The sequence below is a fragment of the Ambystoma mexicanum genome, chromosome 14, assembly GCF_040938575.1.
Source record: "Ambystoma mexicanum isolate Mex_15411 chromosome 14, UKY_AmexF1_1, whole genome shotgun sequence".
Classification (NCBI taxonomy): Eukaryota; Metazoa; Chordata; class Amphibia; order Caudata; family Ambystomatidae; genus Ambystoma; species Ambystoma mexicanum.
This window is the reverse complement of record NC_090940.1, coordinates 164,958,070-164,971,525: the sequence shown is the minus strand read 5'-3', so window position 1 is coordinate 164,971,525 and position 13,456 is coordinate 164,958,070. Positions and strand designations below refer to the sequence as shown.

Below are 13,456 nucleotides of genomic sequence, written 5' to 3'. Positions count from 1 at the left end.
TCATCCACAGCGGTGGGTCACCACCAGCACATGCTTCTTTGCACCGGACCCAGCATCTCACCCTTTGGATCCAGATGTTCTCCAACCATCTGTTCACCACGAGGCCCCTTGGCAAGTCTTGATTGGGTTACTCCAAGCGCAATGGATCCTTTTTACTGAGAAATGGTGTGATCTCTCTTAGCTTTTCCCCCCCTTGAGGGGTCTTGAGTGGGGACTGTTAATTGCTGTGAAACCCGCCTAAGCGAAGTACACCGGGTGTGACTTGGACACCCAACCCAACCCCCATTCCTAACTGACTCAGACCTGCTGCCCCCCTTTTGGATTCCTCAGTACTTTACCTCTGTTTACACCAGTTGTCCTGAGTTCCCTCTTCTATTCGAACTTTCCAAGCTGCCCAGAGTGAGCCCTGGTGCCGGGGGTGCCTTCATGGGCTGGGTTTAAACTCTTCAAAAATTCTGGCATACGCCAATTTGTCTCCCTCTCTCCAGTAACATGTTCACCCCAACGCAGCCAGAGCTATCGGAAGCTACTTCAGTCTCTAAGGGTATGGCGGCCTTGTTGGCGGAAATCCGCAGCTTCAGAGCGGACATTGGTAAAAGACTGGATACCCTGAATAAGAAAGTGGACACCATGGATGACCGAGTTCAAGTCCTGGAAGCAAACAGCACCTCTATGGACCTCCTTGAGACCTGGTTTGACATGTGCCTGGCCGAACTAGAAAGGTGAGAGGAGAAGGGCACTCTAAAGCTTGATGACTTAGAAAACAGGGAGCGCTTCTGTAACCTACGATTCCTAGGCTTTCCGAAGCAAGAGGGCGAGACTCAGATGGACATCATCAAAGCGGTCAATGCTGTAATCAGGAAACTCTTTGACAAAGGCAATACCAGTGAACCAACGATTGACAGGGCGCACAGGCCGGGGTCCTCTAGCAGAGGTCCCAGATCTGTTCTGGTGAGGTTTCACTATTTCTCTGAGAAGAGCAAGATCCTGGAACTCGCACGGAGGAAGGGTCTGATAAGCTGGGAAAGTGTGCAAATCTCGATCTACCAAGACTTGTCAGCCTTTACCCTTCAAGATGCTGGCATTGTGCCCCCCTGACAAAAATGCTGCAATCTGAGGGGGTTAGATACAGGTGGGGATACCCCTTCTCCCTTTCGTTTGAACTTGAGGGCTATGAGTATGCCCTGGTCACGGAGGATGATATACATAGAGTGTCCCAGGAGCTTCTGCGTGACCCCTCCACGGAATCGGCGCAAGCTGACAGGGAAAAGAGCTAAGCAGACCCCAAAAAGCCAAAGACTTCACCGAGAGATGCAGGGTTCGGGGTAACAGAAAGTTCAGAAGAGTCGCCCAGGCCTCCCCCAGATCCTCCAATGACTGATGGGTTCCTCATCTCGGCTGGCAATACCTAGCAGGGTTGGAGAACTACGGCCCTTAATTGTACGGCAGAGACTCCACTGTGGGGTCCTTCAGATTTTGTTTATGCGTGTTTCTCATGCTGAGGATATGAAGATGTTTCTTTTTCTTTCTTATTTTTCTGGCCCCTTCCAGGAAGTGGGGGGGCGAATGATAATGTCTGACTTACCAGTTAGAGGGGCGAGGGCGGGGGGGCTCTTAGAAATCGCATGATGGGTTTGAAAGCCTGGAGGAGGTAGGCACTGGTGGCCTGGCCTAGCAGCAATTCTCGTGTCGCAGATAGTCCAGGCGCTCGGGGGGGCAGGGAGGGTTGTGGGGAGTTTTGTTTTGGTTTGTTCTTAGCTATTCTGTTTTTCTACTACCAAGCGATGAATGGTTCTGTATGGGTACAGGCTCCTCTATATGTAGTCAATGTTCATGGAGGCAAGGAAGGAGTGATGGTTACTTTGTGCCCACTGAGCGGATTCCCAGGAGACTCTCACCCCCCCCACCCCCCGATGGATGACACAAATCACAAGCTGATGTTGGGGTCATTAAATGTACGCGTGCTAAACTCACCTAATAAAAGATCGGTAGTGATTAGAGAATTCAACAGGCTCCAGTTACACTTCCTCTTCCTCCAGGAGACCCACTGGGTAAAGGGGAAAGAACCGATGCTTATGGCTAAGTCCATACAGCACACATTCCATGCCTCATACATAGCAAAAAAAACGAGGTGTTGCGCTCCTAGTATCTGCCAAGGTCCATTTTTCGCTGAAAGCCCAGCACACTGACCCTGAAGGGTGCTATATTATGATTAAGGGGAGGTGAGAGGCAGTAAGGTAACAGCAGTTTCTATATATGCCCCAAACGAGGCCCAAAGCCACTTCTGGGAAGAAATAAAATCGAAAATCATGGCCTTTACGGAGGGCACCCTGTTGGTGGGTGGTGACTTTAACATGGTTCTTAAACCCGAGAGCGACAGAAGGTCGGCAAACCCACACACAGACACCCACAGGCAGAGAAGGATGGCTGCCGCGTTCCAAAGGGTCAATGAGGAGCAAGGTTTGTCTGATTCACACACGGCACAACAGGGTCATGACCCATTTTTTACATTTTTCTCCAGACCCCATGCAACCTTCTCCAGGATAGATTGTTTTTTGGTGGGCACCAACTCGTATAGGAGTTCCTCCGCCCCCCTGATAGATCACGTTGGTCATGTAAGTAACAACCGCCTGTTGCAGGATAAAGAGTTCTCCCAAACCCACTTGACCACCATAAAAGAGTACTTTGCAATTAACGATAATGGGGAAGTGGGCATAATGGGAGTTTGGGACGCGTTCAAGGCTACAATCTGGGGTGTCGTCATGGGAATGGGCACGAGGAGGAAGAGAGAAAGAGAAAGCGAGAAGAAACGGTTAAGGGAGAAGATAGCTGCTATCCAGCCAGGGGGGGGAATTAAAATCCCAAATGTTCCCGGGCAAATGGGTGGAGCTTCAACAGCTTATGTCAAAACTCGCAGTTCTTCTAGTGGGCCAGACGGAAAGGAAACTTGCCTTTCTTAAACAAAGGTATATGGAAAAAGGGGAGAAGGCAGATAAGATCCTAGCCTGGAGGCTGACAGAGCTTGGGAAGAACAGGAGAGTGGACTCTCTCCAGTCCCCGGAAGGAGAGAAATGCATCAGTGATCCCTCGATAGCTGAACAGTTCCGCCAGTACTACGAACGTCTATACACGTCAGAATACTCTGGGGATGCTGACCTCTTTCTAAATTCCTTACCCATTCCCCACCTCCCTCCAGGGAAAGCCGACCCTCCTGAACTCCCCATTACCCCTCAGGAGATAAGAGATACCATAAGCACCCTGAAAGGAGGCACTACTCGGGGGATGATGGCTTCACCGTCCGCTTCTACAAGTCATTCCGCTCCACCTTGGCCCCGTTTATGTCCAAAATGTTCAACGCTGCCCTTGAAACAAGTTCCCTCCCTCATTCCAAGATGTCGGCCCTCATTGTGGTAATTCATAAAGAGGGAAAAGACCCTACTCAATGCCAATCCTATCACCCCATTTCCCTTCTTAACACCTATGTCAAGATCCTGGTCACGCTCCTCGCCAATAGGCCAGCTAAACATCTCCCCTCCCTGGTACACAGTGATCAGCTCGGTTTCATCCCCGGCAGGCAAGCCACAGATAATGTGAGAAAGACCCTGGACCTCATGCACGAAGCCTCAGATCATGACTCAGAGGCTTATCTCCTCTCGTTGGACTTGGAAAAGGCCTTTGACCGGGTCGAATGGCCTTACATAGGCAAGGTCCTCCAAAGGATGGGTCTGGAAGACAACTGCTGAGGGTGGATCTCAACATTGTATAATGGCCCATCAGCAAGGGTTTCAGTAAATCGTGCTGTTTCGGCATTCCTCTGCCTCTCTAGAGGTACCCGACAGGGGTGCCCTATCTCTCCCCTCCTATACGCCTTGGTGATGGAGCCCTTGGCCATTGCCATCAGGCTAGACCACAAAATCGCTGGAGTTCGTTGTGGTGACTATGATTTTAACCTATCACTCTTCGCCAATGACATCCTGGCTTACTTGACCAATCTCTGCGACTCCCTCTCACGCCTTCTAGATTTAATTCACACCTTTGGAGTCTTTTACGGACTTAAGTTCAACATTTCTAAGTCATGTGTAATTCCTATGGGGGATAGGAACCACAAAACTAGGGGGAAAAAAATGGAAGGGAATGAGACTTGAACGTAAGGCCACCCCATACTTGGGGGTATCCCTCACTAGGGACCTAGGAGCCCTATTTGAATCAAATTTCTCCCCGATCCTGTTCAAACTAAGCAGAGATCTCCTACGGTGGGCCCCTCTCACGCTCTCGTGGTTTGGCTGCATGGTCACGGTCAAAAAGAATATTTTTTGCCCTGTCTCCTTTACCTTTTCTCGGCTCTCCACATTATCATTCCTGGGGCTTTTTTTTACGACACTGCATGCCCGGGTCCAGCACTTCATCTGGGGTGGTAAAAAGCCAAGATTTAAGCACTCGACCTTGACCTTACCGAAATCATTTGGCGGTTTTGGACTTCCTGACTTTAGGCTATAACACAAGGCAGCCCAGCTCAGGGTAATGTTGGAGCATATGAGAGATGACATGGGCACTTATTGGACCAATATCGAGGACAACCACGCCCATCCTAAAAAGGTCAGAGATCTCCTGTGGGCCCCTATTAAGACCCTCCCTGTCCGCCTCAGGACACACCCGACATTGGCCGTGCTGTGGGCCTCCTGGAAAAATGACAAGGAAAATACAATTCTGTGCTCCTGGATGTCCCCCTTAACCTCTCAGTGCCCCCCCCCTTCAATCTAGGCTCCAAGAGCTTACGAGACACCCAGTCTTGGTCTAATGTGGGCCTGGAGAGAGCCGCTCAACAGTTCCACCAGAATGCTTTCATTGAATATCAACAGCTGACTGAAGCTATGGGGGACAGCTGGCACACGGTATTCGAATACTTAGGCCTGAAAAGGATCTTTTCTCACCCTAAGTGGTGCGTTGAGTTGGCCCGTCCCCTCAAACCCTTTGAGAAAATTATGGTGGAATCTACCACAAGGAAGGGCTCCCTCTCTAAGATCTACAGAATTCTAGTTATAGCAAACCTAAAGGGCAGATAATCCTTCAGACGCCTGTGGGAGGAAAGGATGGGGTTGGTTCTTGGGGAGGCAACATGGGAGCGATTTTTAGGACTCTCTTCTCTGGGTAGCTGTATACATCAGGCATGGAGCACAATTTCAAGATGTTACACACCTGGCATCTCCCCCCAGCTAGGCTCTCTAAGATGTTTGGGGGGACGTCCCCTCTCTGCACTAGGGAATGCACACAACGTGGAACCTGGTACCACATGTTGTTGGAGTGTTCGTCGGCCCAGATTTACTGGTCCGAGCTTTTGAGTTGGATTAAGAAGATTGTGGGCACAGCACCCTCCTTGCACCCCCTGGAGCTCCTCCTGGGCACACTAGCCCCGGACCCTTACGAGAGCGCCTTTCCGAAGGCGGTGGAGGCAATGCTGAGGGGGAATTCAAAGACCAACATTTTTGTTCTGTGTTCTGAATGGTTGATACCAGGGATTCTCTGATGACTTTTGTATCTGTTAAAATGCTTAATAAAAAACAAAGTGGAAATAAAAGCACAGAAAAGACATCTTGAATGCAAACCCTGGCCTTCCCATTGCAGACACCTATGTCAGCACCTCTTCCAGAGAGGTCTTCACTGGTATCCTCTTCTCTGTCCCCTCTCCAGATATATAGACCCCTTCCACTTCCTCTACCATTAATGGTGGCACCAAGTGGGAAGTCCTCTTGGCCGGCTTCTCATTTTCACGTTGCTTCTGTAATGTCTATCACACAGGCACTAGCCTAGTTCCGGGTCCTCAACCCAACCTCACTCTCTTTGACTGCATCCTGCTGTCTCTCATTAACTTCCTTCTCCTGCATCTCCCCCTACTACTCTCTCTATCCCTCCTCCTCTGATTGGTGTATCACGCCCTTCTACCCAACATCATACCCTAAAGCCCTGCAAATCTTGTACACTAACATCCGCCCGATGAAACGAGTGTCAGCTGCTGCCTTCACTTCTACCGTCATCCCCCTTGCCCCCCACCTCAAATTCTACCTCTGACTCTGCTCTCAGCAATCTCCATGTGTCCATCACCAACTATTGACATTCTTGCCCCAGTTATGAGGATCTGCCTGAAACCGACCTCTAAGCGTAACACCTGGTGTGACTCTGAACTTGCAGAAGTGGCAAACCTCAGGCTCATTCTCTGACAAACTGGCCTGCTGTCTGCTCCACAGACTCTCCATCCATGTCAAGAAAATATCCCACATACAGGCACAGATTTCCTCTGCATCCGACAACATGGCTGAACACTTCAAGATCTATTCTCCTGCTCTCCTCCTCCTTCCTAGGCCCTCTGCAATGCACTAGCCACTCACTTCACCACCAAAACACAGGACATTCTGAACACCCTTGTTATTCACCCTCCCAACCCATCTCACACCCCCTTGTCTCTCTTGGCCCCTCACCCTGCTCCTTCCTCCCCCTCCTCCTTCTCCCCTGTGGTTATAGGTCAAAGTATCGAATCAAAAGGATCGAATGACACAAGGGTCGAATCAAAAGGACCAAAAACAAAAGGGTTGAATTTCGTTTTTTTTCTTTTTGTTTTTCTTTGGGGTGGGGTCCCCGCCACAAACCCCCTTTTTTGTGGTAAAAACCACTTTTTTTCCTATACGGAAAGCAAAAAAATATATATATTTAAAAAAAAAATCCACCCTTTCGTTTTAGGTCCTATTGACTTGACCCTTTTGCGTTCCATCCTTTTGGATTCGAACCTTTGACCGGACACCCTGCCCTGTCACACCAGAAGTAGTTACCAGAGTTGTCCACTCCATGAAGGTCTCTTCTAAACAGGTTTCCCCTTGCTCATCCAGAACCATCAAGGATAACATTGGATCTCTTGCCCCTGCACTCGCAGACTTCTGCAATCATTCTTTTGCCACTGGATCTTTCCCCTCCTCCCGTAAGCACTCCCTTTGTGCGCGGCCTCCTGAAAAAACCTTCAGCAGACCCTACCTGTCTTACAAACTACCGGCCTATTTCCATCACCCCCTTCCTGGGGAAGCTGCTGGAGAAGCTGGCACTGCCCCAACTCAACTCACACACCAAACTTGTTGGTGGACTCTTCGACCATCAATCTGTATTCCGAGCATCCAGAGGCATGGAAACTGCACTTCTGAACACCCGTGAAGAGCTGCTTGCATCTCTGAATTCCAACTCTGCAGCTGTCCTCATCCTTCTTGACCTCTCCTCTGCCTTTGACACAGTCAACCATTCCATCCTCATACCAAGACTCCATGATACCCTTGGTATCTCGGAACAAGCACTGGACTGGCTGGCATCCTTCCTAACTGACTGCTCTTCTCAAGCCATCCTGGTCACTTTCTACTCTCCTACTTCCTTTTCCAACGGTGTTGTCCCCCAGGGTTCTATCCTCTCACTTTGCTCTTTAACACTTGCTCTGCTTGATATGATATGGCACTTATAACGTGCCTATACATAAGTGTTTCACTTGGACGCCTGATCTCCTCCTTTTCCCCAAACTTCCAGTGTTATGCAGACGACACACAACTCTTTTTCAAACTTCCTGCTGACCCTATTGCACCTTCCATCATCCCTGACTGCCTGTCTGCCATCCAGTCCTGGTGCACCTCCAACGATCTCTGACTCAATTCCTGTAAAACTGAGATCCTCCTCACCAGGAGCCCTGCTCCCCGCTCCTTCCCTTCACTCTGACCTTCCTCTCTGGCCTCTCCCCCTGCTCCTTCTTCTGAAGCCAGAAACCTTGGAGTCATCTTCGACTCCTCTCTCTCCTTCCCCACTCAAACTCAGGACATTGCCAAGAATTCCCACTTTCAGCTCTTCCTTCTAAAAGGAATTCTCCCTTTTCTCACTTTCCCCCAGAGGCTCAATGTTACCCGATCCCTGGTTCTCTCTAGGCTTGACATTTGCAATAGCCTCCTTCCTGAATCTACCTTCTTCCTCTCTGCGACCCCTCCAGCTAATCCAGGGCAGTAAGACTTATCCTTGGCCTTAAGCCCAGGGACCGCATCTCTCCTGCCCTAAAAAGTCTTCACTGGCTCCCGGTTGCTGCACAGATCAAATTCAAATCCCTCTGCATCATCCACAATGCTATCTGGGTCCGGGACCTCACAATCTTCAACTTTATCTTACTAAATATTCTCCTTCAAGACCACTACATTCCTCTGGCACCAACTCATTGTGTGCAAAGCATTTTGCCAAACAGAGGGTAGGTGGTTGATCGCTTTCCTCAGATGGCTCCCTCCTATGGAACAGAATCCCCCTCCCTCTGCGTCTTGTGCAGGAATTTCTTAAATTCCAAAAGCTCCTCAAGACATTCCTCTTTACCTCCTCCTTCCCTTCTTTTCTCCTCTGCTAATCTCACAGTTGCTGTGATTGGTGCCTGGGCCCTTATGCATCCTCGGGGCTCCTGGCCTCCCACGCCCAGTTGCCCCTGCTCCTGTCCACCCTCAGCACTTACCTTGGCACATCCGCCGCCTTGGAAATTTTGCACTCACACCTAACGCAGCTCCTGGCCGCCTAGCACTCACCATATGCTCAGACACCCCAGCACTTACCCGCTCTGCCCTCTTCCTTGCTGCACTTTCAGGTTCTGAATGCTCACAAGGCATAGTAGGTTCGTCCCTTTTTCCTTTTTCCTCCACTGCTTTTTAAATATTGTGTTTTAAAATGTGTTTCACTCCCGTGTTCCCTCCCTTTGCCCTGTAGGCGCTTTGAAACAATATTTTACCTACTGTATAAGTGCCTAATAAGTGAACAATAAATAAATAAAAATAAAATAAGATGACCACCATGGTTGTAGAAGGCGGGGCTCCATATAGAGCCCATCTTCCATAACCATGGTGGCCAGACAAGCGTGATGTGAAGCTGCTGCGGTGGCGGTGGGCGCCGCCGCAGCAACAATCAGGTCAGTTGGTTAGGGAGGGGGGACGGGAATAATTTTTTAAAAAGAAACTGGAGGGTGGGGTGTAAAGATGGTGATGAAGGGTGGCGGAGGCAGCCTGCGGCTTCTGTGGAATGCGGACTGAGATCAGAGGTTTCAGCATGCGATCCGCGGAACCTGATTGGCTGTGCACCCCGCCCTGGTTTCTAATAATATCTGTATTATCAACATCCATGGTAGGTGCCCTCATGTGTAAAATATGATGCTAGTTGTTCTATACATTTTATTGATTCTGTTTCACATTCAATTGATTGTAGATTGGCCGACGGCGCAGAGTACCTCTTCTCTGCACCCTCTGCAAAGAAAAGGGACATTTGGATTCAGGCTCTTCATGGCAATGATGGTAAGTTGCATGCAGACCTTTGGAAGGAGTCTTGGGTATTCTCCATCTTGGAATAAAATGAATACACTTCAAATTAATGCACCTCGGTACCCCTGCTTTGTTCAGCTAAACCGAACCAATCATTCCCAATGAACTACATATTGGCCTCCCTCTGCATCAGATAAAACACACCAGAGGCCTAATCCATTAAAACGAAGACACAATGATACATTGCTGCAGTGCTATCCAGCTGCTGGATTCAGCCTGCTAATTCGTTGGGGCAAGGGGGCGAAATAGGTTATCTTCTTGACAGCAAAATGACGTTGATGTGAGTCGTTAGGTTATGATGCAAAAAAAAATCACCTTCTATTCCTCCGAATAATACCCTTTAAGTGACAATTGAAAGTAAGAAAGTTTTCATTTTTCAGATGTGGCTAAACTAAAGTAGTGGACATTTACATAGTCAATGGGCCTCATTACGACCCAGGCGGTAAGTTACCGCCTGGGCCGTGACTTTACCACCATGGCGTAAACTACGTTTACGCCATGGTGGTTGGCGGACTTACCGCCCCATTCCGACCTTGGCGGGGCGGTAAGTCCCCAATCCCCATTTACCCTTCCCCATTCCCATTTTTGCCCCATAGGGCATAATGGGAGTGGGGAAGGCGTTAATTACGCCACCGTAAATTACGGTGGCGTAATTAACTCCATGGTCCCTTAGCGCCATGGATTTTAACACCTGCTAAAAGCAGGTGTTAAGTCCGCCATGGCGCTAAGGGACCTCGTACTCAGGCGGTAAGGGTCGGCGCTGTTAACGCCGCCGTAAAACCCTTACCGCCTGGGTCGTAATGAGGCCCAATATCTACTTCCAGCTAACACCAAAGCTATGTCCAATTGACTTTACTTGTCCAGCATAGGATCTTTCATACCTGTGCATGATTTGAATATTCCCCGGCATCACTCGGTTCATAAATATAGAATCTTCTAATACATATCACATGAAAAAGGGTGTTAGTATTGTAGCCAGTTCACATCATTTGGTACATGAGCTATTGCCGCGGAAAGCGCTACTCACTACTATTTCAAATTGCCTGATTTTATAAATGCTCATTTAACATTTTTGAGTGCATGTTCGCCTTTCCCTAAATTTCCCATATGCTGCTTGTCTGACAAAGTGAATTTTGCAGAAGCAAAGTGAATTTATTAGGCTAATTGTGCCTTGGTGTATCTGGTGGGGTGTAGTCTTTTTTCACACGCCGCTCCAGCAGAGTCTTTCTCTGCCTGCCCTCACAAACGCGGTCACGTGAATCCCGAGACGACACTTATGCGCCATTCTCTCAGACAGCGCAGCAGTCAGGCGCAGCGGGTGTGCCTGATGGGCGCCGAAGTTGTGCCAAAGTTAAGCCCTTCTGGGTTTCCGGAAGGGCCCGCGTGGCCTGCCTTGGCGCCTGTAAATGCGGTGTTACTAACTGGTTTTCTTTTGGCCCCTCCAAATTTTAGGCCAGGTTCAGACATTTCTAGCCCAGTCCTAAGGGTTAAATTAGTTAATGCCCGGTCTATGGTGGCACATTATAATTATATCCATGATTTACTTTCGGCAGGTGAGCTCCATGTACTAAGTACTACTGAAACATGGTTTACCGAATCTTCTGCCCCTTTGTTTCCACATGTTTTAGCGGGTGGACCTAAGATTTTGCATGTAAATAGAGTCGCGGCTCACCCGGGAGTAGGGGTGGCCATTATTGATAAATCTACATTAAAAATTAGTTTGGTACGTTTGCCTCATGTGCTGGCGATGGAGTCACTATTAGTTAATGTGACACTATTTACATCACAGTCGGTTCACCTCTTTTTAATCTACCGTCTTCCAGGGACTTACTTCCTTTTTTTACAGTCATTTTTGGAAATGGCAGCTTCACTGCAGTTAAGCTACTCCAATCTTATTATCTAAGGTGTTTTTAATATTAGGGCTAACCTACCATTAGCTCCATCTTGTGAACAATTTCTCGACAGTTTTTTAGATCTTGGGTTCAAACAATATATCACGGAACCCACCCATCAGTTGGGTGGTATCCTGGATCTGCCCAGGTGTAATGGTTTCTGCTGTTATGCCACTCATTTGGACAGACAATTTTTTGGTCTCTTTTATGATTCCTCTCATGACTCGGTTGCTACCTGCCGTTAAGCGCCCTACTCTCATGAGGAATTGGCGTACTGTGAATATGTCTCATGTTGCTTCTACTGTTATGGCAAGTTGCGGTGCAGAGAGTGCTGTTGATTTATCCACTCCGTATCTATATTTGTTGCAAGCTGCTGACCACTTTGCTCCATTGGAGCCTGCAAAGGTTCGTGGTCGTCCTTCTCAACCTTGGTTTTCTGAGGACCTGAGAGCTGCAAAGCTTGGTGTTCATCAAGCCAAGTGTAAATGGCGCTTATCATATAAATTGACTGACAAAGCCATATTTTCCTCTCTATCTAGAAAATATCTTCTCCTGATTAAGACTACTAAACAGTTGTTTTTTTTTTACAAACAGTGTAAAAGATGCCCTTAATCAGTCTATGGAGCTCTTTTCCATTGTGAAATCCTTTTCTTCTACCTCTCGCTTTCTCCCAACGGCCGTGCCATCTCAGTCCCATTGCAATGCATTGGCAGACTTTTTCCATTCGAAAATCACTAACATTTGTGATAATATTGAGTCCTCTCAGTCTGTGACACCAGTGATTGACATCAGCTTGCCAGCCACGGCTAGCTAGGACTCCTTTCCGGTGTTCTCTGATGAGACTGTCTTATATGTCATTTCACGTGTTAAATCGGCAGCTCCTTCGGACCCTATTCGTGTATCTGTTTTGCAGGATCTCCTGCCTAGGATTATTCTGTTAGTTACCCAGGCGGTGACCCTCTCTCGCAGTTGTGGGCTTATACCAGCTGGGTTAAAACAAGACATTGTAGTCCCTCTACTTAAAAAGCCATCCTTGGATGCCTCTATGTTGTCTAATTTCTCTCCCATTTCTTTACTTCCATTTTCTATGAAGCTTCTTGAAGCTTTGATCTCCCCTCTCCTTTCTTCCTTCTTGGAGTCATCTATAATTCTCAACCCTTTTCAGTCTGGCTTTCGGCTGGGAAGGGGTATGGAGAGTGTCTTAGTCTCTGTTATGGATGACCTTGTCATGCTGGCTGACAGTGGTGGAGTGGGAGCCCTGATTTTACCTGATCTGTCAGCGGCTTTCTATACTGTGGGTCACCCCCTCCTCCTCTCTAGGCTGGTGGCTTTAGTGATCTCAGGCCCTGTGCTGGCCTGGTTCACCTCCTTTCTGACCGGTCGAGTCCAGTCTGTTTCTCTCCCTCATTTTCTGTCCTCTGTTCATTCTCTGTTCTGTGGGTTCCCCCAGGGTTCCGCCTTGTCCATGATGTTCTTTAACATCTATATCTGTTCCCTGATTGCCCTTATCTGCTCCCACAGCTTTAGGTGCTATTCTTACGCAGACGACACGCAAATCCTGGTCCATTTAGATCTGGACCAGGGCGTCGTCTTGCTTGTATGACTACCTTTTGGCCGAGGGGGAATGGATGTGAACCAACTGGCTCAAGTTAAACAGGGAAAAGACAGAGGTCCTGCTGGTGGAATCTTCAGCCACGTTTGAATCATGGTCCTCCTCCTTCTGGCCTACTTCTCTGGGCTCTCTTCACATTCCGGTCAAGGTGGTGAATAACCTGGGGGTCTACCTGTCTTCGTCTCCCTCTGTGGCGGCATAGGTTAGCGCAGTATGCCAGTCTGGTCATTTTTTGTGCCGAGTTCTCTGCAATGTCCTGCCCTTTCTTCCTGCCCAATTGCACCCCCGGTGGCGGCCGTACTGGTCTCAAGTAGGATAGACTAGTGTAATGCTCTTTTTTTGGCAGAGCCGGCGGGCTTGATTCGCTGCCTACAACTACTCCGAAATCTAGCCACCCGCATTACTACTGGCACCCCCTATGGTGCCCATATCAGTCCAGTACTGCGTCATTTGCACTGGCTTCCAGTGCAGCAGCGGATTACGTTTAAATCTTTGTGCATTGTTCACTGGGGCATCTATCAGGTTGGACCAGAGTTCCTTCAGGATAAGTTTCTGCCTTACTTTCCCAATCATACCCTTCGCTGTAGTAGTGA

At 48.6% G+C, this 13,456-nt stretch overlaps 1 protein-coding gene and 1 long non-coding RNA gene across 3 annotated transcripts in view; one reads left to right on the top strand and one right to left on the bottom strand.

The window, feature by feature from the left end:
* The window catches only part of LOC138527558 (uncharacterized), a 167,848-nt gene that overhangs the window by 116,237 nt on the left and 38,155 nt on the right, over nt 1–13,456 (bottom strand). The window lies entirely within an intron of this gene.
* The window catches only part of SPTBN5 (spectrin beta, non-erythrocytic 5), a 1,050,196-nt gene that overhangs the window by 1,000,987 nt on the left and 35,753 nt on the right, over nt 1–13,456 (top strand). For both annotated transcript variants that reach the window (XM_069638812.1, XM_069638811.1), the window contains exon 63: nt 9,247–9,332. In XM_069638812.1, the coding sequence (XP_069494913.1) occupies nt 9,247–9,332 (86 nt within the window). The remainder of the gene's footprint in view (nt 1–9,246; nt 9,333–13,456) is intronic.